Below are 27,513 nucleotides of genomic sequence, written 5' to 3' on the forward strand. Positions count from 1 at the left end.
AGTGGGCAGACCCAACAGAGCCTCACCACAGCTGAGGAGCAGCAGCAGAGGGAGGGGATTCAGGAGTACAGTAGCTCATTGAAGGGATGGTTATTCTCCTACCTCTTCAGCATAGAGTAGGGTGGACCTGCCCTGGCACAAGTGATTGACCTGCCCATTGGATTAACCATTGTTTGTTTGAGATAGGGTCTCACTATAGCCCAGGCTTGCTTGGAAGTGGCTATGTAGACCAGGCTGGACTGGAACTCCAGTAATCCTACTAGGCCTTTGACATCACACTGACTCTGGGTTAACTTTTTTCCTCATTGAGACTTATTTTAATTTATGTGTCTGTGTGTACATATACCCATGGAAGCCAAAAGTGGGTTTTAGATCCCCTGAAGCTGGAGTTACAGGCAGTTCTGAGCTGCTTGATGTGGGTGCTGGGACCCCATTCCTCCATGAGAATAGCAAGCATTCTTAACCATCTCTCCAGCATGCTCGATTAACTCTTAAAGACAGGAGACAAATTTTGGAGCCCACCACCTATGGTGGGACACCTTGCACAGCCTTGATGCAGGGGGAGGGGCTTGGACCTGCCTCAACTGAATGTACCAGGCTCTGCTGACTCCCCATGGAGGCCTCACCTTGTGGGAGGAGGGAATGGGGAGTGAGTTGGGGGGGGGGAGGCTGGAAGGGTGGGAGGAGGGAAGAGAGGGGATCTGTGATTGATATGTAAAATGAACAAAAGATTTAATAAAACGAAAAAGACAGGAAACAATGGCATGTCTCCAGCTTGAGGCAGATTTTATTCTTTCCTGTAACCATCGAAAAATACTCAGTACATTTTGTTTATTGAGGCAGGGTCTCATGTAGCCCAGGTTGGCCTCAAACACAATGTATCCAAGATGACCTTGAACTTCTGACCCTTCTACCTTCACCTTCCCAGTGCTGGGATCACCCCAGTACCGGGATCACAGGCCTGAGGTGACACTCTTGTTTTTATGCAGTGTTGGAGATGGAGCCTGAGGCTTCATGTGTAAATACTAGGCAAGACCTCTACCAATGAGCTACATCCTCAGGCCCCTCCATGCCATTTAAGAGGTTTAAAAACACACACTCCAATGGCCATAGGATCAACAAAAAGTTCCCGGGAGGATGATGTTGGATTCAACACCAAGGGTTATTTATTGGACACTGATTTTGCTACCTCCTGGTACCCTACACCAGTCTTTCCAATCTGCTTTTTAGCAGTAACGAAATGAACTTACAGACGGTCATAACACGGCACAGCTAGACTGGAGGTCAGGGGGCCAAGGACAGCCATGTCCCCATTGGCCCAAGCCAAGTAGCTGCATCTCCTCCGGGTGCTGGCTATAGCTCCCTAGCTGGCCTTACTTCTTCACTGTCACTCAATTCTATGCACAGCAAGGAGTTTTTCAAACATAAACCATGTTATTTCCCTACCTAAAGCCATGTGATTCCCCTCCTAGACTACATCGATGACATCCTTGAGTTGAGAGCATCTTCGTGTTCCCCTAGTACTGCCACTGCGCCTTCAGAGCTGTCTCCCGAGTCTCACCCCGGCTTGACCATGTTCTGCCATGCAGTGTTCTTTACCACAGTACTTATGTGCTGCTATTCATCATGCCTCTGCCTAGAATCTGAGCCTTGCCAGATCAGTGGCCTTGTCTTCCCTGCCTATCCTGGCCTTCGGTCAGCAACACAAGAGCTTGCTGGGTAACAGGTACTGGATAAATGGCCTGGTGTCGATTTCCGCCTTGCCTTACCTACATGACAATCCCCTTGGTTTTGTGACACTTCCTAGGGTCTTTGAGATTCTAAATGGAATGCTCGGGATTCATCATGGTTCTGGATGGGAGCTTGGGCTTTTCTCAACTTCTGTCAGGGAGCAGTTAGTAGTCATTTTTCCTTTGGCAGAGTGGGAATGCTGATCTGACCGCAGAACAACGTTCACGTCCAGCTGAGCCGAACACGGTCTCATTTCAAGAAGAGAGGAGCACTCCGCTAGTCAAAGGACAGCCAGGGAAAGCAGACCAGAGTGTCTCACCAAGCAGTGCACATGCGGATTTTGAGGAACGTGTTTAGAAGGAAAAATAGGTGCCACTGTCACGAAACTTCCTCTCTCAAGCACTTTTAACAGTCTGCCTTTCTTTCCTTCCCTACGTCTCCACCTCAACTGTCTTCAAGCACATCTACAATTGCTTGTAATGGTTTCCCTCTCATTTTTCCACCGAGGATTGAACACAGGGCCTTGCATATGCTGAGCACAGGACTCCCACCAACCCACACCCCAGCCTGTTCGTCTTTGTCTTCTGTTTTCTCCCGAGGATCAATCTTCTGAAAAATTTCCCAAGTAATCGTCTTACTGCAAGATGATTTTAAATGTCAACAATGACGACTGAATTCTGAATTCAGTGAAATGGGAATGTGTTGGTGTTTTTGGCTTTCTGTAGACCTTCGCTCTAGAACTGTGAGCACTGGAGTTAGTAAGACAGAACTATGACTCTCACCAAGTGACCTGAGAGTCAGTCACTCGGCTTCTCGGATTTTATCCCTCACTCCCAACCCCAACTTACAAAAGAGGGCAAGGGGCTGAGGGTGTGGTTCTGTGGTACAGCACGCTCAGAGCCCTGGGTTCAATCCCCAGCCACCACCTCCACTTCCAGTGCAGTTAGTAATAATCCATCTCATCAGACTGTGGAGAAGACGCTGTGAGGGCCGTGGAGGTGTGATGCTGCACACAGGGAAGAGCACTTCTCCATAACTACACATGCGCTTACGACATCAGCTAATGAAATACCTGTTTTTCTAGACAACACTCTCTACTTTTCACGAATGTGGAAACCTGAAGGAAGGACTACCCCAAACTATCACTCATTTGTTTTATACTCCACTTGAGTCAGCATCATCTTTATTTCAAAATAACATTTTTATTATAGAAAAATGTAAAAAATCCAGCAAAACCGGAAATACGGATGTATTTTCCTGGGCTTTCACATTTGTTGATTTTTATTCGCATCTCATTTTTCAACACAATTTACAACATTGTCCCCATTTCCAGTCTGATTATACAAGTGCTAAATGAAAGAAAGGCCGGAAATAAATACATTAAAAAAGAGGCAAAGCTGTGAAACTCAGTGGCATGCAGCAGGTCCTATGAAGGGGGAGAAGTGTCTGAGAAACGAAGAGTGAGTAAGGTAACGCAGGAGGAGTTTCCGCTGGAGCTCTTCAGTCGTCTTTGTCTTTTGCTCCGTGCTTGAGGATGCGTGTGAACTCGATGTAGTTGAAATTCCCCTTTTTGTCAATGGGGGCCTCCCTGTACAGCTCATCCACTTCCTCATCTGTGAACCGATCGCCCATGGTGGTCAGCAGCTCCCTCAGGTAATCCTCCTGGATGGTGCCTGGAGAGAAACAAAACACGGACTCACAAACACTTCATGGCACGACTCTACATCAAACCAGCCTTATGCTTCAGCAAAGTCGACATTCATCTACCACACACTACAGCCACGGCACACCCAACTGCACCACCGCTTCCCAATCTCTTCCAAGGTTTTTATTAATACTAAACTACAGGGAGATGGCTCAGTGGTTAGGAGCACAGGCTGCTCTTTCAGAGGTCCTGGGGTTTGATGCCCAGCACCCCACAGAGTGGCTCACAATCATCTGTGACTTCAGTTTCCAAGGATCTTATGTTCTCTTCTGACCCCTGATGGCACCAGGCATGTACTTGGTAACACACACACTCACATACACACAAAATACTCACACGAAAAAGAAAAATAAATCTTTTTAAAAACCACAGTATAGAAATATAAAGTTAAATAAAAATTAAGTGGTAGCTGCCCAGAACAAAAGGCAATGTCGCCCAGACCAGTGGTTCAGGGAGAAGAGCATGGCCAGGAAGAATGGGGAAGTCAGGGACAAGCAAGGGAGACTCCAGGGGACGTGAGAGGCCAAGCAGAAGACAAGGAGAAACGATGAAGAAAGGTGAAACTTGAAAGGCTTTCACAAGAAAGCCTACTTCTCCAAAGGGCAGGAAAATGAAGACAAAACAGAGCAAAGCCCTGAGGTAACCCCAGGGACACAGACCACTTCAAATGCTCACATTATGAACTATGCCTTTTAGAGAAACCAGGTTCTCTCAAAGAATAGTTTTCATTCTCTAAGATTTTATAATGGACCCTAAATTCTTATGATGTTTCCAGGAAGCCTGAAGCCAAATTCAAAGGTGAACAAGATAAGCTGTAGTTTTATGACCTACAACAGGTATGTGAGGAGGACATTTCTGGTGTACTGCCTATTTTAAAACAACAGGGTTTTCTTTTCGTTTTAATTAAAAGAAATGTATTGCACATTAAAAACAGGTCCTAAAATGAAGCTGGACACAAACATGCTAGCAGCATTTACCTGTTGCTTCCTCATCAAAGCAAGCGAAGGCATTTCTGATGACATCTTCCGGGTCTGTGCCATTCAACTTCTCTCCAAACATGGTGAGGAACATGGTGAAGTTGATGGGGCCCGGGGCCTCATTCATCATGGCATCCAGGTAGGCGTCGGTGGGATTCTTCCCTGTGAGAATGTACATTCGGACAAAGGAGAAAACCCAGTTCATTTGGATCATCTGGCTATTGTTATGCTACCCAACATATTTTTAAGAGGTTTTTATTGCATCATTGTGTGTGTATGCACCGTATCCCATGTGTGGAAATCTGAGGACAACTTTCAGGAGCTGGTTCTCTCTTTCCACAAGGGCTACAGGGATCAAACCCCACAGGCTTAAGACATAAGCACCTTTCCATGCTGAGTCCTCTTGCCAGCTTTACCACTTTTCGTTAAAAATAAAAAAACACACAAAAAAACAAAGTCTCAAGTTTTGACAGGAAACATCACACTCATATGTTGTGTGAGTCTATATTGGTTCATCAGTGGTTATTTTAATACCAGCTATTTAAAAAAAAAATCAACACTAATATTTCCAATTATGATACAGTTGCATGTGAACTGGTATGCTTCAAAATTATTTATAAACTGATCATTTGGGTTAAAACTATCAGGTCAGTTTGGGACTGGGAACTTCTTTTGAACAGTATTAAAGAAAGCAGGGTCAGCCCCAAGTGCTTCTTCTGCATGAGGTTGTCTAGAGTCTTCTTTTGCTTTTTTTTTTTTTGAGGGAAGCGGTCCTCTACCAGGTTGGCCTCAGATCCTCAGAGACCCTCCTGTCTCATCCCCCTTGCATGCTGACGGATGAGCCACCACACCAGACTTGAACTAGGGTGCTCGGTCTTGTTTGTAAAGAGAAACCTGGATCTCAGCTCCTACTGAAAAAACGATTCTTAGGACGGCGGCCAGACATCTCCAGTTCTCCTCACAGGAAAGGTCTGGAAACCCGGTTCACCAACTGGCCTGGAGAAGGTGGAAGAACTGGAACCCAGGCCCAGACGGCCTCCTTTAATCTGAACCTGTGAAAGGGACTGGTCAAGTCAGGATCTCAAAGGTCCCGTCAGACACAGAGCTGACACACACAGAACGAGTGTGCTGGCTGGATCTGCAGGTCTCAGGCAGCATCTCAGAACTACAACAGACCAAGAGCTGACGACAGCCCAGTCTAGAGCCGGGGTGAAATTTAAGGAGCGCGTGGACGGCTATTCCGTTGCATGGCAACCCTACCTCACCACACCTACTTAACTCACCTGCACCACAGGAGCCTCTGAGCAGGCAAAAGTAAAAGCCCACTTCCCTGTTTGCAGATCAAACCCAACTCTCTTGTGCATTCTGGGTGTAGAGGGCAGGGATGGCTGTGACCCAAAGATTCAAGAGAGTTCTTCTCGGAGTGAAATAGGAATCTAAAATGGATCTTTTAAAAAATGTGTGTGTAGCGGGTGGTGGCGGCGGCGACGGCATGCACCTTGAATCCTAGCACTAGGGAAGTAGAGGCAGGCCTGGTTTATAGAGCGAGTTCCTGGACAACTACCACAAAAACCACCAAAAACGAAACAAGAAAGTGTGTGTGTGTGTGTGTGTGTGTGTGTGTGTGTGTGTGTGTGTGTGTCTGTTGGTGGTGTATGTGTGCATGTGTGTGTACCAGTGCTCTGGAGCACATGTGGACGGCAGAGGACAATGTCCAAGGGCCAGGTCTCTCCATCCTGGGGCTCACACTGAAGTCACCAGGCTTGGCAGCATGCACCTTTACCTGCTAAACTATCTCATCCACCACCACTATGGTTTTTAGAAAAAAAAAATTCAATTTCTTTCTTTCTTTTTAAATTATAAAAGCATTACTGTGGAAATCTCTTTTCCAGGGTCCATTTTTGAGTAACACTGCCCTTCCTCCCCAGGCAGCCATGTTAGTTAGGAAGTGTCCCTCTGTTCATTTGTTCATGACCTGTCTTCTACTCATAGGTATTACCCACAGTGTATTATTAGCTGCATTTGTTACTATGACTTCTGATCTTTTGCACATAGCCACCAGCGTGCACGTGCACGCACACACAGACACACACACCCTTCAGGCTCACATTGACACAATCCACTTAGCTAACAGGAACAGTACCTGCCAGGTCCCCCACTAGAGCTGATGCCCCTTACATGGGGCCCAGTTCCAAAAAGGCCCCTCCCACACCTCAAAGTTTTTGAAGGCTGTTTGGGACAAGAAATGAATCACAAAACAAATGATTCAAGGTGGATTATCATCAGGGACAATGCACAAAAAAGGCTACCTAGAGAAGCAAGCATGTCGTGCAAGTCTTCCTTGTCGATGAAGCCATCCCGGTTCTGGTCGATCATGTTGAAGGCCTCTTTGAACTCTTGGATCTGGGACTGGTCAAACATGGCAAACACATTGGATGTTGCGCGCTGAGGGCGCTTCTTGGTGGTTTTGGTCTTGGCCTTTTTGCTCGACATGGTGGTGGTTTAAATCTGGAATTAATTGAACAAAAAAATTACATAATACAGAAAGCAAAAAGGGTATACAAACATCACCCCCTAAAGTTAGTAAATAAAAATCTTTCTTTTTCTTTCTTTCTCTGTGAGTCTCCCGGTGTAGACCTGGCTGGCCTGGAACTCACACAGATCTGCCTGTTGCTGACTCCCAAATGCTGAGATTGAAGTTTCGAGTCACTATGCCCAGCTAGAGTAAAAGTATCTTAATATAGAAATTTACTTCAATAGGGCAGGAGTAAGTATATCCAAGCTTTATTTTCAATATGACAGTTGAAGTGAATTTAAAAAGTACAGGTTAATAGAATTTATCAATGTATTTTGCATCACATCTCACAAGATTTTTTCTTTCTTTTTTTGTTTTTACGAGACAGTACGGGTACCTCTGTGTAGCCCTGGCTGTCCTGGAACTCACTCTGTAGACCAGGCCTGCCTCTGCCTCCTGATGCTGGGATTAAAGGCGTGCACCAACACTGACCAGCAAGTTCTTTTAAAGATGTGGCCTTTTTTTTTTTTTTTTTTTGTTTTTCGAGACAGGGTTTCTCTGTGTAGCTTTGCGCCTTTTCCTGGAACTCACTTGGTAGCCCAGGCTGGCCTCGAACTCACAGAGATCCGCCTGGTTCTGCCTCCCAAGTGCTGGGATTAAAGGCGTGAGCCACCACCGCCCGGCTGGCTTTTATTTTTAAATTATGTATGTATGTGTTCATGTCTGTGTTGATATGTGCACATGAGTACAGGTGCCCACAGAGGCCAGAGAAGGGTGTTGGGCCACTGAAGTTGCAATTACAGGCAATTGTAAAAGCTCCCATGTGAGTTCAGGACCCAAATTCAGGTCTCCTGCAGGAGCAGTGTGTGCTCCTAATCACTGAGCCATATCTCTAGCCCCAAGACTAATTTTTGTTTGTTTGTTTTTTGAAATAGGGTTTCTCTGTGTAGCTCTGGCTGTCCTGGAACTCACTATGTAGACCAGGCTGGACTCCAACTTGGAGATCTACCTGCCTCCGCCTCCCAAGTGCTGGGATTAAAGGTGTATGCAACTACCATCCAGCTCCCAAGACTAATTTTTATCCATTGGAGTTTATAGAAATATATAAAACAGGGGCTGGAGAGATGGCTCAGCAGTTAAGGACAATTCCAGAGGACTGGAGTTCAATTCCCAGCACCCACATGGCAGTTCACAGCTGTCTGTAACTCCAGTCCCAGGGGATCCGACACCCTAACCCAGACATGCAGGCAAACACCAACACATATAAAATAAAAATAAATAAATCATTAAAAAAAGAAATATTATCAACAACAGGTAGCTGAGTACTATGTGCCAAGCAGGTCTCTAAAGGCACAAGTTTCCTTCACACAAACCTCTTTCCCTTGCTAGGTTCCATTTTCCCACTTATCCCTCACAACAACCAAATGTGATCAGTACTTTCATTACTTCCACTTTACTACCCATATGAAACGATCTTTAGAACCCCAATTTGCATCATCAAAGCATACTATCTATTATAATGTATAGTGTGAACTAAGTGGACAGTGTGCATAGGACGAGGAGAGCCTGATCTGGTGCTCACCTTTAAAATACATCATCCAAACCCAATTTCCTCTTGCAGGTGTCCGAGCTATCCCTGCATTTCCCTCATGTGACAACTCGGAACATCAGTTAAGAGTTAACTGCTCTCACTTCATCATCTTCCCAATCATCTCTAGGGCTTCCACAAACGGCTTTGGTGTTTGTTACCCTCCAACACTCTACTGACAGCCACCAGCAATTTAACTGTCAAACAGGATAGTTTCCATCTTTTAAAAATACAGTGTCTCACGTAGTTCAGGCTGGTACTGAACTCACCAAGTAGCTGAGGATGATCCAAACTCCTGAGCTCCCACCTGTCTCTGGCGTGCTGGGATTACAGGCACGGTACAGGCCCTGGCTGCATTTAAAACCATGTAAATACCTGCATGGTAATGTTTTGGTCAATTTGACGGACAGCATATACGATGGTATATACCATACAGTCTTGGTCTGCAACAGGCTAGTCTACCTGGCTTTGTGTAAGTAAACTCTATGGTGTTTGCAGAGCAATGAGACTGCCTAACAAAGGGATTCTCAGAATGCATCCCCATTACTAGACAATGCGCAGCTGCAGAGAAGACCCAATACTCTCCGCTTTGAGTTAGAAGTTACGTTCAAATCTAAGTCACGGATGACTAGCTATACATAACTTCACAAATATCAGGGCAGTTTTTTAGAAATATTTTTGAGCTTTTATTATTTTTATATGTAGAGTGTTTGCCTTCTTGTAAAGTCTGTGCACATGTGTGCAGTGCCCATGGAGGCCAGAAGAGGGTGCTGGGTCCTCCTGGACTGGAGTTACAGATTCACGTGCAGCTCCATGTGCTGCTGGGAATTGAATCCAGGTTCTCTAGAAGAGTAGCCAGTGCTCTTAACCAATAAGCCATCTCTTTAGCCCCTGAGGCCAACTTTTAAAAACATCATCATCATCATCATCATCATCATTATTATTATTTTAAAATTATGTATATGGGTGTTTTGCTTGCATGTAGTTGATACACCACATGTGTGCAGTGCCCAAGGAGGCACGAAGGGGGTGCCAGATCCCCTGGAACTGGAGTTACATATGGTTGTGAGCTCCCCCATGGGAACAGGCAACCAAATTTGGGTTCTTTGAGTAGTCAGTGCTCTTAACCACTGAGTCACTTCTTCAGCTCCAATTATGATGATGATAATGAGTATGATGTGTGTCTGAAAGTGGAGTTGAGTGTGTGGAAGGGAGAGGCCAACTTTCAGGAACTGTTTCCTCTCCTTTCACTGTGGGATCTAGGATCAAACTCAGGTTGTTAGGCTGGCATGGCAAGTGTGTAGCTGGAGTTTTCTCTCCGGGTCCCGCCAAGTCCCGGCAGTCTGACAGTCCACTTATAAAATAAACACACAGACGCTTATATTATTTAAACTCTTTCGCCTAATGGCTCAGGCTTCTTGTTATCTAGTTCTTATATCTTAAATTAACCCATTTCTATTAATCTATACTTTGCCATGTGGCTCGTGGCTTACCGGTATCTTCCTTGTCATGGCGGTGGCTGGCAGTGTCTCTCTGACCCAGCCTTCCACTTCCCAGAATTCTTCTCCTCCTTGTCCCGCCTATACTTCCTCCTGCCTGGCTACTGGCCAATCAGTGTTTTATTAGCAACACATTTGACATACAGAACATCCCACAGCACTTCCCCTTTTCTTTTTTTCAGAAAGGAAGGTTTTAACTTTCACATAGTAAAATTACAGATAACAAAACAATTATCAAGCAAGAATTACAGTTATAATATCTAGTCTATTTATAATAACTAGTCTATTTGGCAAAATTAAAGAAGATATCCTATCTTATATTTGTGAGTCTAAGGTTTCATATCTAACTTATCTTTTATCATAACTAAGGAAAATTATAACTATCTCTAGTCTTCAACTACATCAAAGACCTCAGAAGGATATAATACTACTTGAGAAATGGGAGAAGGATGCAGCAACTTTCAGGAGTCTTGTAAGAGTAGACAGAGACAGCTGGCAGCCTGGACAGTCATCCAAAGTTCTTCTGTCTTCAGCCCACACAAGTGCTTTTTACCCACTGAGTAATCTCACCTGCCATGGCAACTCTTTGGTCTAATGTTTTATTATATCTCTACAATCACCCTATGAGATAGGCACTGCCTAAGTTAAAAAAAAAAAAAAAAATCAATGTCCCTGTGTATTAAATAATTCAAGGTTGTTCAGAGGAAGGTATATATAACCTTTGCTCTTGGCTCCTGGAATGTGATCTCTAGGCTCCTGCGATGTCCTCCCTGATATTTACTGTCTGTCACACTGGATGATCTAACTATGAGTTATGATGGGAGATTATGGTCATATGGTATCAGCTTGACTTCTACCAGGGCTGGACACTGAGGTCAGACATGTGGAGAGCTGAGTATACCTACACAGTAAGTCCTAATGTCCCTGATTGGCAGTCTCTGCATGCTGTGACCCGTCACTGCTAGGAGGAGGTGACACTGACTTCACTGGGACAGACACCTGAAGCTCTGTGTTAGGAATAACCCTGGATGCTGCCCTGCAGGGAGAACCGCAGCTTTCAGTGAGATGCAGCAAATCATCAAACCTGCACATGGTCCCAGGGACGCCTGAACTTATAACTGGTGAGAGCAGTGAGGACAGCATTGGGGACAACTTCCCATCGGCAGCCCCAGATGGAAAGGGTTTATTTTATCTTACAAGTCTCAGGTCATACTCCATCACCAAGCGAAGTCAGGGCAGGAACTCAAGTCCAGACCTTGGAGTGGTGCTGCTGACTGGCTTGCTCCTTACAGCTTGCTCAGTCTGCTTTCTTATACAACCCAGGACCACCCACAGTGAGCTGGGCCTCCCACATTAATCCTTAGTCAAAACAATACTTCACAGACTGGACTACAGGCCAATCTGATGGAGACATATTTTCAATTAAGATTTCCTCTTTCCAGATTATGTCTAGGTTTGTGTCAAGTTGATAAAAACCAACCAGCACGCTAACCATGTTAGTTGTCAACAAAAGGAACTTGGTTGGGCTTTGGACTTTCTATAAAGATAATATTTATTCTCTTCCGTCAATCTAAAACACGCTCCCAAAGCGTACTGATGTTTGGCTTAGTACAGTTTTGAAGTACTCTAGTTCCACGGTCCTGACTCTCAACATTCCAGCGCCTTGCCTTCCCCACATGTCTGTCCTGAATAAATGTTAATTTTCTTCTCCTCCCTGTAACTTAGCTTGATATCTGACTGTAGTTACATTCAAAGTTAAATGAAAAAGAGAATGTAGTCACTAGCAAGGTATTTGACTTTTCTCCTTTTTGCTTTCTTTTATTTTTCTGGCTGCTGCTGCAGCTGCTGCAGCCCTGTCTTAGTTAGGATTACAATTTTGGTGATAAAACATCATGACCAAAAGCAGGTTGGGGAGGAAAGGGTTTGTTTGGCTTACACAGTCCACTGAGGGGAGCCAAGGCAGGAACTCAAACAGAGCAGGATCCTAGAGGCAGGAGCTGATGCAAAGGCCATGGAGGGGTGCTGCTCATTGGCTTACTTGCTCAGCCCAATTTCTTATAGAACCCAGGCCAACGAGCCCAGGGACTGTTGTGGGATATTACATCACACTGTGACACTCAGAGACTGTTAATAAAATTAACCTTGAATCCAGGGCAGAGCCAGCGACTAGCTGACAGGAATTAGCCATAGAGAAGCCAGGAATTTAGATAAGATAAAAGTCTTATTTCAAGATTTAATAGATATTAGCAGTCTGAAGGCATAGATAAGCTCTACGAACCAATCATATCGCAAACTCACTAAAGAGTAACATTTAAAAAATAATTTGCCAATTGTATCATGTTGAAAGTTAACTCAAAATATCCTACATTAAACATTTGTGAGGTTAATTAGAGTTCTTCAAGGAGGTAAGGCAAGGGAGGGCTAAATGCAAGGATTGGATTAGGGAGCTTGGTTAGTGAAAAAGAACAGGTGGGGGGGGGGCAGCACCACAAGCCTCAGCTGGGGCAGCAGCCTGATCCCCAAATGAAGGAAGAGGGCAAGGAGGAGGCTGAGAGGTGAGAACGCGATTACTAAGAGGCCTTTATCAAAACATGTGGTAGAGCAAGCAGCTGACTGTAACAGCACTCTAATTTCTCTCAAAGTTCCTTTTGGCACAACTCTCTTATGTCTTGAGTTATGTACTGTCTTTTCCCTAAGCATTCCTTCCTTAATGCTTGTGTTTAAATCACTATTAAAAGTGTTTGTGCACCCGCGCAAATGTTCGTGGAGGTCGGAGGTTGAGGGTACGTGTCTTCCTCAAACGCTTTCTACTTTAGTTTTTGAGGCAGGGTCTCTCACTGCACCTGGAGAGCTCACTGACTAGCTAGCCAAGGAGCTCAGGGATCCCTGCCACTTTGCCTGCCCAGCACCAGGATTTTAGGCACACTTTTTACGTGGAGGCCAGGGATCTGAACTCAGGGCCTCCTGCTTGCATGGCCAAGCACTTTACTGAGTGCTAAAACTGTTCAAGAAACCCAACTTTGAGCCAAGCATGGTGGCATGGTGGCACACGCCTTTAATCCTAGCACTCGAGACAGAGGCAGGTGGAACTTTATGAGTTTGAGGCCAGCCTGGTTTACAGAATGAGTTCTAGGACAGCCAGGGCTACATAGTGAGACCCTGTCTCAAACAACCATTACCACCAGAAACCCAACTTTGTTATACATACATACATACATTCTCTCTCTCTCTCTCTCTCTCTCTCTCTCTCTCTCTCTCTCTCTCTCACACACACACACACACACACACACACACATACACACACACACACACACACACACACACACACACACATGCCCCATATATGTTGTTTAGGGTCTGACTATGGTTGTAGCCCTGGCTGGCCCTGAATTTATGATCCTCTTGCCTCTGTCTCCTAAGTGCTGGGAGTTTTAGATTTCTTAGCTGGGGATATAATTCAGTGGTAGAGTACTTGCCTAGATGTTCAAGATCCTGGGTTCAATCCCCAGAAGTATTTCATATATTTGTATAACTATATGGCACCTATAAAAACTAAACATACACATCAGCTGAAAAGTGAGCAAAGGTATCCAAACCGCCAATCTAAAGAGAGGTCTGGTCCAGGAGAAAACAGCCCCTTCCCTTGCTTTCTGAGATAACTCTCTTGGCTTCCTCGACTTTCTCACCTCCTACTCACTCTCCAGCCCACAGCAAGCTGGCCATCTCTGCCACAGCCGCTGCTTCAAGCTGACAACCTCAGGAAGTCTTCCAGGGCCTTTCTACTGGACTGGACTGTTTAGGCTGGACTGGGGAATGCTGTAGTCCGCTTGTATGGTCTCAGTTCTCCTACTTGCAGGACTGGCCCCCTGGATTGTCTTCTACTTTGATCTCCACTCACTTATGCAGGTTTCTCACGTCCTGGCATTTCTGACAGGGTTTCACTAGCCATCCAAGGCTGGTATAGGGTTTTCCATGCTCCGGCCTCCCCAGTGCTGGAATTATGGCACCATACCTGGGTCTTATGTAGAATATTTTTATAGCCTCCAAGCCAGTCTCTGCCTCTTAGCTGCATCAAAATTCCCCTACATGGCTTAAAGTTCTTCCTTGGATGATCTCAACTCTCACTGTTCTGGCTCCGAGGCCTACACCTCCAGGCTAGTACGTCACCTTGAACTTCAGATTCATAGCTGACTGCCTAGGAAACGCCCATTTGGACATTCCCCAGACACCGCAAAGTCAACGTGCTGAAAACCGAGTCCATTATCCTCCCTCTCAACTTTCCCAACTTTCAGATTTCTCCGTCTACCCACTCACCCAGCCAGGAAGCCAAGTCATCCTCCACAAATTCCTCCCCAATAAATCCCTCCGGTCTCTTAAATAGTCTCAGATGTGCTCATCTTCCTTGTTTCTGTCACCACGGAGAGCCCCATCTTCATCATTCACGTACACTAAATTCCAGCTTGAGAGAGAGCGACCTCACATTCCTGATCCTGCCTCTCCAGTGCGGGCATCACAAGCATGTGCTACATACTTTGCTTTTTTTTTTTTTTTTTTAAAACATTGTGTGTGTGTGTATGTGCACGCACACACACACACACACACACACACACACACACACATACATATATATGCGCGCCCGCCCACACATGCAGATGGATGTCAGAGGCAACATTTGAGATTTGAGAACCGGTTTCCTCCCGCCACATGGGTTCTGGGATCAAACACACAAACACAGGCTGCCAGACTTGGCAGAAACAGCCTTTATGCACTGAGACATTTCTTCAGCCCTGTGTATACGTTATATATATAATATATATATTATATATATCTTTATATATATATATATCTATATCTTTATTATTATGAGAAAAGGAGTCACAAGTGGAAAAAGTTCAAGATGCCCTGCATTAAATGAAACTGCCTGCCTTCCAAATGATGCAGCTGAAGACCAGACATTAAATAACCTGGGAGATCAGCCATACTCAAACCCCATTGGAAGTAATTTCCATGTAATACTCCCTATGTCGTGCTAACCTCTCTTCTGGTTAACTCACTTAAAATCTTTCCAAGTTGCCAACAGAGACAAACATAGGTTTCTGAGCAACAATTCTTCTCTACATTCAGATCACAGACAAGCAGACGTTTCATATAAATCCAAACCGTAGCAGAGAACCAAAGGATAGTAGGACTGCACAGTGAGCGACAGACAGGCGTAAGGTAAACCCTGGGATACGCAGTGTAGCAGGTCAGATACATAATAATAATATCTTCTATTAGCCATGATTTAACAGAGAAACCTTTATGCTCAATTATCAATCAAAGTGTTTTGTGTGTGGGGACCCGCCTAACCCAACCCTCTACCCTTAGACTACAGTTATAGATGAAAATATTCACAATAAAACATAGCCCAGAATGTAAATTACCTTTAATAAAAACAAAACACATTCCTCTTCAAACACTTTACTATTTTTCTACATTCCTAATGCAGTGAACTAAGGGTAAGTGAACTCAGGCCACACTATGGGCAGGGATGCAGGGAGCTGACCACAGGCAGGGGTGCAGGAAGCTGGCCATGAACAGGGATGCAGGGAGCTGACTATGGGCAGGGATGCAGGAAGCTGATCATGGGCAGGGATGCAGGGAGCTGACCATGAACAGGGATGCAGGGAGCTGACCATGGGCAGGGATGCAGGAAGCTGATCATGGGCAGGGATGCAGGGGGCTGGCCATGGGCAGCGATACAGGGGGCTGGCCATGGGCAGGGATGCAGGAAGCTGGCCATGGGCAGGGATGCAGGAAGCTGGCCATGGGCAGGGGTGCAGGAAGCTGGCCATGAACAGGGATGCAGGGAGCTGACCATGGGCAGGGATGCAGGAAGCTGATCATGGGCAGGGATGCAGGGAGCTGGCCATGGGCAGGGATGCAGGGAGCTGACCATGGGCAGGGGATGCAGGGAGCTGACTATGGGCAGGGATGCAGGGAGCTGGCCATGGGCAGGGATGCAGGGAGCTGGCCATGGGCAGGGATGCAGGGAGCTGACCATGGGCAGGGATGCAGGGGGCTGGCCATGGGCAGCGATACAGGGGGCTGGCCATGGGCAGGGATGCAGGAAGCTGGCCATGGGCAGGGATGCAGGAAGCTGGCCATGGGCAGGGATGCAGGGAGCTGGCCATGGGCAGGGATGCAGGAAGCTGGCCATGGGCAGGGATGCAGGAAGCTGGCCATGGGCAGGGATGCAGGGAGCTGGCTTCACAAGTGATGCAGATGTCTGATATCCAAGTCAAAGCAAGAGAACATATCATTAACTAGCAGAAATCTAAGTCTCATTCTGCCTGTAAGGCTTCCCCAGGCTTGGAAAGATGCTCAGAGCACATGCTGCAGAGGCCTGTGGCTTCCAATACCCCTGTGATGCTTTCCCAAGTATTTGTTATCACCATATGGACAATAAACACTGCTCTCCCAGCAGTAGGTCATGTATCAGTCATCTCTGAAGTTTATAAAAAACGATGCCTGGGTCTTAGTCAGCCCTAACAGAAAAAGGATGTTGGGAGCGGAGGCCAAGAATTTAGTTTTTAAAATGCGCTGGGTGGGAGCTGGAGAAATGGTTCATTGGTTAGGAGCACTTGTTGCTCTTGCAGAGGACCAGGGTTTGATTCCTAGCACTCACATGGAGGCTCACAACTACAGTCCCGGGGACCCGACACCCTCTTCTGACTTCCACAGGGGTCAGGCATGCTCATGGTGCACAGATATACATGCAGGCAAAACACTCATAATCATGAGATAATAAAATAAATAAAATTTTATAAATGCACTAGGTGATCCCAACCTATAGCTAAGGCTGAAACCATCTAGTCCACTCTGGGTGTATAATGTCCAGCTTCCCCTGGCTTCTCAAAGTTGGTCATTACGAGTAAATGGAGATACAGGAGGCCTGGATTCTAACTCCAGTTCGGACATGAGCGGTTGTCTGACTTTTGGCCAGTCTAGCTATCCCAGACCCCATTTTCTGCATCCATCTAGGAGGTGGCTCACGGGCTAGGAAGGTGGCTCAGCTGGGCGCTTACCCTTTGAGCATGGGGACCTGAGTTTGAGCCTAGAATTCCTGTCTGGTGACGCATGCAGGCCAGTGGGAGATGATGTCTTAAAAAGGTGAACACACCTTAGGGATGGCACCAGAGATTGTCCTCTGGCCTGCACATGCATGCGCACATACACACACATACTAAGAGGCAGCTCGTATCCAATAACTGGCAGCCAGCAAATTACATGCAGTCTGTAGGAAGGTTTGTTTAGTACCCTCCAAGACGGCCTTTAAAAATGCTTCTTCAAAAATTAGTTTGCTGATGTTTTTTTAAAATGTGACATTTACTTAAAAACCTGAATTTCAGACATCTTGAATGACTGCAGAATGAACTAGACTAGCATCTCCCTCCCTATACCCTGTCCCCTCCAAGTTCATGCTACCTGCATGGTTCCTGATGGCACTGAACTTCCTTCCCCCTCTTGCCAAGGGGGTAGTGCTGGGGATGTCTTTCTGTATGCTCTGAATGTGTTGCTCTGGTTGATTGATAAATGAAACGCTGATTGGCCAGTAGCCAGGCAGGAAGTATAGTGTAGGGAGTGTAGATGGGATAAGGAGAGAGGAGAATTCTGGGAAGTGGAAGGCTGAGTCAGGAGTCACCAGCCAGACAGAGAGGAAGTGAGATGTAAAAATATCGGTAAGCCACAAGCCATGTGGCAACTTATAGATTAATAGAAATGGGTTAATTTAAGATATAGGAACTGGATAGCAAGAAGCCTGAGCCATTAGGCCAAACAGTTTAAATAATATAAGTCTCTGTGTGTTTATTTGGGTCTGAGTTGCTGGGGGCCAGGGCGGGACTGGAGATAACTCCAGCTACAGGGTAGTGAGACTCCAAGATGACCCTCACACAGCTGTCATTGTCCAGCTACCCAAATGTGAAAAGAGTGACCCGTGATCAACAGAGCATTATGAAATGGTGGTGGTGAACTGTCACAACAGACATTACCTCTCTTGCTTGCTCTGCTGGGAGTTGGTATGTAGATGCTAGCAGCAGGTAGCTGGGAGCTGAGGCCCCCTACCAACAGCCAGCAGCAACTGGCCAGCCACATGCATCAGCCGCATTGGAGACAATCCTCCTTCAGATAAAGGACAACCACACCACACTAAACTGCTTGGGGATTCTTGGCTTTTAAAGACTGGAATTTATTAGCCAGGTGTGGTGGCACACCCCTCCGATCCCAGTACTCTGGAGGCAGAGGCAGGCAGGCAGATCTCTTAAGTTCAAGGTCAGCCATAGTTAAGTTCCAGGACAGCCAGGGCTATAAAGACCATGTCTCAAAAACAAACACCCCCAGGTATTGCCTTATAGATGCTCAAAACAAAATTGAGAGCAATTTGTTATGTATCAGTGGAAGAGCAGCAACACCACTAGTTATATGATTTCTTTAACAGTGAGGCGAGGAAACATCTTTGTTTCAAGATTAGAACCTCAGAATTCTAGAGAGTTCAAATGGACCAGGAGGTGACAAGGGCATTTTCTTATTTCCAGTTAAGAAAATGTGACCATCAGGCGGTGGTGGTGCACGCCTTTAATCCCAGCACTCGGGAGGCAGAGCCAGGCGGATCTCTGTGAGTTCGAGGCCAGCCTAGTCTACAGAGCGAGATCCAGGACAAGCGCCAAAGCTACACAGAGAAACCCTATCTTGGGGAAAAAAAAAAAAAAAGATGTGACTATGATAGAATTTCCGCCCCAGTTTGGCAGATCCTCTTAAACACAAGTCTCCTCCTCTCCGTCACCACATCCTATTTCCTGCTCCTCTACTGCTTTGCAGGTTTTTCTTGTTTTCTAATTGCAGCTTTCTTCCAAGTTCTATCCTTAAACTCGTTAAATACTGGTTGAAAAACTTGTATCACAAAGGTACCACTCAAGCTGGGTGTGGTGCTTCCCATCTGTAATCCCAGCGCTCTCCAGGCCGAGGCAAGAGGATTGCCACAGCTCGGGGCTAGCCTGAGCTACACAGTGAGCCCTAGGCCAGCCTGGCTACAGAATGAGGTTTTTTGTCTCAAAAACTGAACCAAACAACACAAACCATAAAAATCGAAAATAAAAGTTATCACTCCATGTGAGTCAGTTAGGGAGGAAAGGGTGGAACTGGCTTTGCGGGCAAAGGAGTCCCAGACGGGTGTTCAGCACCCACTTTGAAGGGGGTGGGGAATCACAAGCACCTGTAACTCCAGCTCCAGGGGACCCAATGCCTCTGGCCTCTGTGGGCACCTGTATTCACTCATTCCCATGTACATACCCCACCCCGTACACATAATTAAAAATAAATCTTTACAAAAAAAAAGAGAGTTCTCATTTTAGCCCAGTTGGGCTAAAATGGTAGCTGAGCCACCCAGGACAGACGCCCCAGGTGGGGGTTGTGGAGTGAGGGAGTGGAGACTTGTTTGGCAAGGACAGTTTGTAAGCAGATTCACAGGCGGAGGAATTGAAAGTGAAAAGCACAGAGTGGCTCCAGGGTGAAAACTATGGTCTTTTTAAGTGCAGTTTCATCTTTTCCAAGGTCTGTCGGAATCTAGAAATTTCACATGGATTGTCATGATTAGTTATTGTTCTTTCTAATTACGAGGATCAAATGACCGGACACAGGAACAATAGTCTGAAGCCAGCGATCAGAAAGAGAATTCAGTATATAATCAAATTAAAACACTTGACGAAATGAATCTCATAGACTTAATGACATAATTGTTTTTATGCTACATACGTAGGTTTTCTTTAAAGTTCCATAATTATCTTTCTTTTTAAAGAGCCAAACCCAGTTTTTACAACTTTTCTTAACACCAGGCAAACTTTCCCATAGGTGTGTTTTCACACTCGCCACATACACATACAAGTGTTCTGGGTGTCCCCGGCGGTCAGCTCCCTGTTCTGATATCCCTATCATTTCTAAAATGTACAAATCTAATCACTTCTGTAACTGTGTACGCTCATGTAACAACCCAAGTGGGTTACAAATGTTAACAGCATTCCAGGAAGTTCCCCGGAAGTCAACTGTGCACCCCACCCCACCCCAGGCAAATCTTGTTTGGGTTTTTTTTTTCCTTTTCTTTCTTGAGACAAAGCCTTACTACATTGCCCAGGCTGACTTCAACCTCAGAATCCTCCTGCCTCAGCTTCCAGGTGCTAGGATTAGAGGTTATTAGAGATTATCACTACCTTGGCCTGCTCTTGTCTGAGTTTCTTTTAAATCAAATGACAAATGTATACTTGTGTAGGCCCGGCTTCTTTCTTTCTTTTTTAAAGATTTATTTATTGATTTTATTTCATGTGTATAGGTGTTCTGCCTGCATGTGTGAGGATGCCAGATTCCTTGGAACTGGAGTTACAGACAGTTGTGAGCTGCCATGTGGGTGCTGGGAATTGAACCCAGGTCCTCTGGAAGGACAGTCAGTGTTCTTAACTGCTGAGCCATCTCCCCAGCCCAGCCTGGATTCTTTCAATGCAGTATTTTTGAGACTGACCCACTGTGTTGAGTTTATGAGTGGTCCTCCTCCTCCTCTTTTATTTTATTTTATTTTATTTTATTATTTTTTTTTTTTTTGGTTTTTCGAGACAGGGTTTCTCTGTGTAGCTTTGCGCCTTTTCCTGGAACTCACTTGGTAGCCCAGGCTGGCCTCGAACTCACAGAGATCCGCCTGGCTCTGCCTCCCGAGTGCTGGGATTAAAGGCGTGCGCCACCACCGCCCGGCTCTCCTCCTCTTTTAAAAGATGTTTTTGGGTGTGTGTGGGATCAAACCCAGGGCCTCAAACATATTAGGCAAGTGCCATACAACCAGTCCTTTATTCTGTCCTACTAATTAGTAGAATTGCACTGCCGGTACAACTTACCAATATTTTTAATTTTTTATTTACAAAGGCTTTTTACAGCCTTTTGCCTTTCTGCTGGGATTATAGAGTCTAGAAGACTAGCCTGCACATGGCAGGTGCCAAATAAATACTAGGACATACATATAATTAATTTCTTCCCATCAAAAACAAATTGCATACACAAATGTTCGTGGGAAGGCAAGTGTTGGATTTGAGCACTCCTAAAATAAGGCTTTTTCTAGAGTCAGCATGCACTTAGTCTCGTTTTCAAGAGATCCTTCACAAACTCTACTAGTTCTCCCTTGCTCAGTACTAGGAAGGAATAGTAACAAAGGACAAGCTACAGGTGCACCAGGCTACCAGGCACTGGAGTGAGCATGTCACACACATTAACATTTAACCCTCACAATAGCTTATAACGTAGGCTAAGTTGTTATCGCTATTTCTCACGAAGCTAGACAGTGGTAGAATCCACTAGGGAATCCGGCCACAGGACGTGTCCCACCAGCCCCTTGTGTCCTTTGTATCAGCAGCTGCCACATGCCCACCTTGAAAACTTTAGCTGAGGTGACTGACTGGCAAGGCTAAGGTGTGCCTCCGGGATCAGAAAATAAAAATAACGTCAAGTATGACGTTTGCCATGCTGAGCACTCTGAATTAAAGAAGCGCCTTTTAGGTCTCCCTGGCCTCCCTTCTCCTCCGTGCAGACCCTCTTTCCCTTGCGAAGTCTGAGGAGGATCTGAGCATGGGAAGCACCTCCAGGAAGAATGGAGTAGCTAGGGCTACCTCTCTTTGTCTGGAAACAAATCTAGATTCATACCACACTCACAGCCCAAAGGAACTGTCCTTTACATCCTGTTTTTCAAGACAGTTTACTTCCTCTAAAAATGCCAACCTGCACCCACTCTCACCCGCTATGAGCTTGCTAAGACTCATTGCTTTTCCTGTCTTTCTCAATCTCTTGCAGAGAGTAAGTTTTGAATACCTTTCCTCCTGTTATCTGGCTACTGCCAGTTACCGTGGACTCGGTGATCAACCTTCAGAGGGTAGAAGGGAATTGGCTTTGCCTGCCGTGTGGAACTAGCCAGAGCCCAAAGATGCTGGTAACTAGGGTATAATAAAACTCATCTGTAGACAGCTGGTATCTTTCAACCTTGGGAGAATGGGGACACTGGCCCCATTCTTCGCTCTCCTAAGCTTAGCCACCATCACCTGGGGATCTGTCCTTCAGAGGCTGCTGCTCTGTAAACTCAGCCACATTGAAGCATAAACGAATAGAGGCAGCCATCATAGAATTATTTAACTTAGCAGGAGCAAACAAAAAGCTGTGCACTCGTGTGTGTGTGTGTGTGTGTGTGTGTGTGTGTGTGTGTGTGTGAAGTGAGAGGGAGGACAGAGAAAACTGGTGGCATCGGATGCATTCCTCAAGTGATCCCAGGCAAATGACCTCACCACTTTCCATGATTGTAAACTGAAAGGGTTTCAGATGGTCTGGAGGGGTCTACTGAATTAGAAAATGCTGTGGATTTTTCTCCAAACACTCAGGACTACAGCAAAGCCATCTTTAACCAAACCTGTCAACCCGATGCCCTAAACATCCTTTTAGAGGAATCCAAGTGACTCCCTAAGGCCTCTTACATAATTCATTTCTCTTCAAGTTTTCAATCCACCTATAAAAAGGCCTAACTTAGCTAACTACCTTATTTTATTTTACGGGCTCTAGGCCCAGAGCCTTCTATACAAGAACCCTACCCTACCTACCTTCCTCGTTCCCAGCTATTATTCATTATTGTTCGTCTCCATTCGGGCTGGTCTCCCGTGCTTCCTGTACATATGATACGATACCCACCTTTTGAGTTTTTGCTTTCGTTACTTCCTACCAGACATCAAGCCAAAAAACACCCAGTACTTCCTCTTGGAGCCCTTGCTCGGTAAGTTCTCAATTCTTTCCAGCTTTCTTTGAACTGTCCTTCTCTTACAATGAACTCAATCTTTGCAAGGCACAGGGTACAGTTAAGAATGTATGGAAATCGGCCCGTTTTAGCCTTTGCTAACCACGAACTCCAGTACAGATTGCCGGCTTCCTTAGGCAGGAACCGTGCACCAGCGGGCTTCTCCTCCCCCCAAAAGCCTCTCGAACGGATGCGCGCAGTTGGCGCTAACACCCGGCTACGACCTGAAGCCTGCAGCTGCGGCAGGTGCAGGCAGCCGGGTACCAGGTGTCAATCACCCAGGGGATGCCGGGCCTGTGCACAAGATCCGGAGGCCTCGGGCAGGATTCGCCAGCCCAGGACCTGCGCCAGGGCCTCATCCTGAACCGCCTCCTCTCCGCCAGCCTGACCGCCCCGCTGCCCGGAGGCTCCAGGCGCGGCCTGGGGGTGCCGCGCGGGGCCGAGAGCCACTCACCAGCTCCGAGGATGCACGCACCAGAGGACCCGATCAGCTACTGCGATCAGCTACTGCGACCAGCCGAGGGGTGCAGAGGGACCGTGGCGGCGCCGCACTTCCGGCCCGGGGGCGGGGCGGAAGGAGCACCCGCAAGCGCGGCGCTACCAACCGCGGCAGGGGGGTGCACCCGCTAGCGTTTCGCGGGACTCGGGGTCCGGCGGACGCCGGCGGCGACGAGCCTGGTTGTGCGGCCCGACAAACTCAGCCTGGGTGTCCACGAGTACGCGTTCCCCAAGTCACCTGCACGGCATCCCCCAGCCGCAGCCGCCCCGGCCCGCCGGCCTCCCCGACTTCCAGCGCCGGTCCCGCGGCCCTTCCGCATTCCTCGGCCGAGGGCGGAGCGCCAGCGCTGGAATTTGACCCGGGTGGGCCGCGATCCGCCCTGGTTTTGGGGTCCCCTGGCGCCGGTAGCGGCCAGGCCAGTCCGAGGTTGCTTGATTTAGCAAAGGGCAGTTGGCCTGGTTGAACTGAGTTTTAGATAAACAGTTTTCTAGAGAAGGAATGCAATACGGAAGAGGGCGGCGGCTGAGCACTCCCCCTGTGAGCTCCAAGAAACGCCTTCGCTGATTTGAAAACGCACTCCAGTGCTCTTTACTTTCTCCCCAGTTCCTACTTGCAGATTATCAGGGCTCAGCCAAAGTCTGGTTCATTCAGCTTTCAATCACAAGAAAAGGTTTGAGTTATTTTTAAAGACAGGATAGAATTAAGAGCACGCACCGCACAGGATTTGTTCTAGATTCTGTTCATGGTTGTATTCTTGAGGATAGTTTTTTAGCCCCCTCATATTGGGATAATCTAGATGAGTAGCACTATTTTAAAATAATGAAGGGTAGTCAATCTAGTAGCAGTGTTGATTAAGCACTTTTCTTTTTTCTTTTTTCTTTGGTCTAAACGTGTGCCAGGTGCTGGGGAGACGATTAAGGTCTTCCCTCTGAGTTCATATCCTAGAAGTCTGAGCAGAAATCCTAGAAGGTGGGAACACCGTATGTGCCCAGCACCGAGTAGTACTTGCAACACAAAAACAAGTTAGGGGCCAGCAAGATGGGTCAGCAGGTGAAGCCTGACTACCTGAGTTAGATGCTCAGGACCCACACAGAGAACCAACTCCTGCAAGTTGTCCTGAGCTCTGCAGGCAGGCACCAGGGAATGAGTAGTTCCCTCCCTCTTCAAACAAAGTACGGAGATAAAATGTAAAATAAAAGAACCCCCCAAATAAACTGAGGGTGGTTTTAAATCTGCACTTGAAAATCTGGCACTGGTATTGAGTAGGTCAGAGATGGAAAATAATTTCCATTTTTAATAGGCACCGGGTGATGCCGATGCTATGTCTGGTCCCGAGTGTTCTTTCCCTTTGATGCTGTCCTTACTCGTCATTGTTTAAATAATGATGTTTATTATAAGTTTGTCACAGAACCCTTCCAGTCTATTTCCACTTCCTGAGCCGTCACCCTACACAATGCACGATCAGTTACTAGGTGGGATGTGGTGGCACATGCCTTTAATCCTGGCATCCCAGTGGTAGAGAAGCAAGCAGCAGGGCCTTGAGCTCAAGGCAGACTTAACACAGCAAGACCCCCTCTCAAAAAACCAGAGTGAGGCTGGAGGGATGGATCAGTGGCAAGAGCACTTGCTATGCAGGCAAGAGGGCCCCAAGACTGAATTCCCGGCACTCAAATACAGGCCAGACTTTCCCCTCTATAAACAAGACCTCATCTCTAAGATAGGTCCTTTGAGCCTTGTTTTCTCTTCAGGATTTTTTTTCAGGGACCCACTAGTGAGCAAAACAAGAATAACTACAATTTGAATATCCGCTGCATTCACATCCTTTTTTTCACGTTTCTAATTTTTGTAGCGAACTGAGAAGGGGGCATTCCTATTTCAGATGAGGAAGCTGGCAATTTAAGGACAGCCTGACCACAAATGTACTTGGGCAACAGGTGGGGTTTATTCAGCCACACCCAGCTCTAGATACATGTTGCTTTTAATCATAAAAATGCCAGTATGGCTGGGCGGCGGCGGCGGCGGCGGCGGCGGCGGCGGCGACGACGACGACGACGGCGCACGCCTTTAATCCCAGCACTCGGGAGGCAGAGCCAGGCGGATCTCTGTGAGTTCGAGGCCAACCTGGGCTACCAAGTGAGTTCCAGGAAAGGCTCCAAAGCTACACAGAGAAACCCTGTCTCGAAAAACCAAAAAAAATAAAAAATAAAAAAAAAATGTCAGTATGAACAGCGTTAGTTCATTTTATAAGTGAATAAATAGGACAAAGGTTAAGCAGCTTGCCTAAGCCCTGGTGTAGCCAAACTAGGACCTAAAAATGCAGGTCTGCCAGAGTCCTCAATGTCAACATTTCCGTCAACACTACCGTTTCACTATGGTTTCTACATTCAAAACCACCTAATGGCTGATGCGTGCCAAATCTGATGGGCTCCTTTCAACTCCCCTACATTTTCTGTGACTTGCTAACTACCCTCGTTCCTCCTAGAACTAGCTTTCTGTAACTGTTTCTGTGGCCCACACCCCTCAAAGCCTCTAGTCAGTATCTACTTGATTCTTAAACTTCTTGTCCTTGCTCTCCTCACGGTTTGTAGAAAGTGGCTCCCTTCTCAGAATCTCAGAATCTGCTTCCACCTTTTATTATGAATACAGTGTTCTGCCTGCAGGCCAGAAGAGGGCACCAGATGTCATTATAGATGGCTGTGAGCCACCATGTGGTTGCTGGGAACTGAACTCAGGACCTCTGGAAGAGCAGCCAGCACTCCTAACCTCTAAGCCACCTCTCCAGCCCTCCACCTGTCTTTTATTCTGGTCCTCCTCCCTTTGTCCCAGTCAAATTCACTTCCTGCCCTTAAGTCTCAAGTTCCCTGATCAAATTCAATTTGGGCACTGGAGTCCCAGTGGCGACATAACCCTAAGCAGGTGGCAGGGAGCTGCCCCATGGGTTGCCCTACTGGGGCTTTTGAGCTGGATGGTTTCAAGATCATTCTCATCATGGAAACTTTAGAGACTGGTTCTGCAGTCCAGTCCGCTGCTAGGGAAGATTCTTACAGCTACTCACTGGCAGCTATTTTTGCTTACGCAAAACCCAGCTACTACTACGAAGAGAATCCTGCTAGCAAATTAAGAAGTCATTCCACTCAGGATTGACCACCTAATGTTCCTAACAGCTATTTAAGAGGTGCCCAGATGGAAATGTTGTTGCAAGAGATAATTTTAGTAGTAATTTTTACCTATAGTGGAAATAACTTACTTCTCATTGAAGATATGTTAAAGCAGAGATGGTAGGTTTGGGTTTTGTTTTGTTTTCAGTAGAAATGGAAATTCAACAAGACTAGCACCGAGTGGATAAGCTGAAAAAGGTATTTTGCTGAATGAAATTCAAGCAGAAAATTAGGACAGATTTCTGTGATTCTAATCTTGAATGAAGCAAAGAACAGTTGTTACCAGTCCCCCACCCCCACCCCTCATTCTCCTCTCTGGCTCTCTAACCTGCTGCTCAAAGGCATTCCGGAATTGTTTATCAAATGAGGTAATGGTTTCCTTCAAGGACAGTCTTGTTGAAGCAGCCCCCTCCAATCCCCATGTTTCAAACCCTTTTAACTTGGGAATTTTTGAAACATTAGAAAACTAAACAGAACAAGTGTTTTCCCCAATTAACTCAGCAACAGTTCTGAATTATCACAAATAACCGAAGTTATTTTTAGGATCGAAACAATGACCTCACTTTCCCAGGCATGCAGCCACAGCTGTTCTGACTGTGGGTAGGTCAGGAATGTCTAAAACTCATACATGGGCTCATGATGAATCTCTCTGCATAAACAAACATGGTCTTGCAATAGGGGTTGCTATAATAAGGAAAAACTACATAACAAAAAAAATTCTATGTGTATTTCCAACAGCTGGAAATATAACACAGAAATCTTTGTTAAAAGCATTCCACAGAACCTTTAAAGCTGAAATAGTTTTTAAACAGAACAAGTGAAAAGTGGTATATTCAGTGGCCTGATCTTATTTTAGGTGGCAGGAAGTAATGTACCAAAGTTAAAAGTGGGAAGCGATAAAGCAAGAGTGTCAAAACGCCAGTCTTTTCAGCTACTCAAGGGATCACAATTCTGCAGGAATTATTTCCAAAACTGAAGACCAAGTCAAGGAAAC

The 27,513-nt window shown here is 46.2% G+C and overlaps 1 protein-coding gene across 1 annotated transcript; it reads right to left on the minus strand.

Annotated features, from left to right (window-relative positions):
• Nucleotides 1-2,913: 2,913 nt before the first annotated feature.
• Nucleotides 2,914-23,436, minus strand: Myl12b (myosin light chain 12B). Its single transcript, XM_059278342.1, has 4 exons — nucleotides 23,317-23,436; nucleotides 6,723-6,921; nucleotides 4,414-4,575; nucleotides 2,914-3,404 (listed from the first exon to the last, which is right to left on the minus strand). Exons 2-4 carry the CDS (start codon nucleotides 6,904-6,906, stop codon nucleotides 3,232-3,234), a joined length of 519 nt encoding a protein of 172 aa, XP_059134325.1. The 5' UTR covers nucleotides 6,907-6,921; nucleotides 23,317-23,436; the 3' UTR covers nucleotides 2,914-3,231.
• Between the last annotated feature and the right edge of the window lie 4,077 nt (nucleotides 23,437-27,513).

Source organism: Peromyscus eremicus, chromosome 13 (assembly GCF_949786415.1).
Source record: "Peromyscus eremicus chromosome 13, PerEre_H2_v1, whole genome shotgun sequence".
Taxonomy (NCBI): Eukaryota; Metazoa; Chordata; class Mammalia; order Rodentia; family Cricetidae; genus Peromyscus; species Peromyscus eremicus.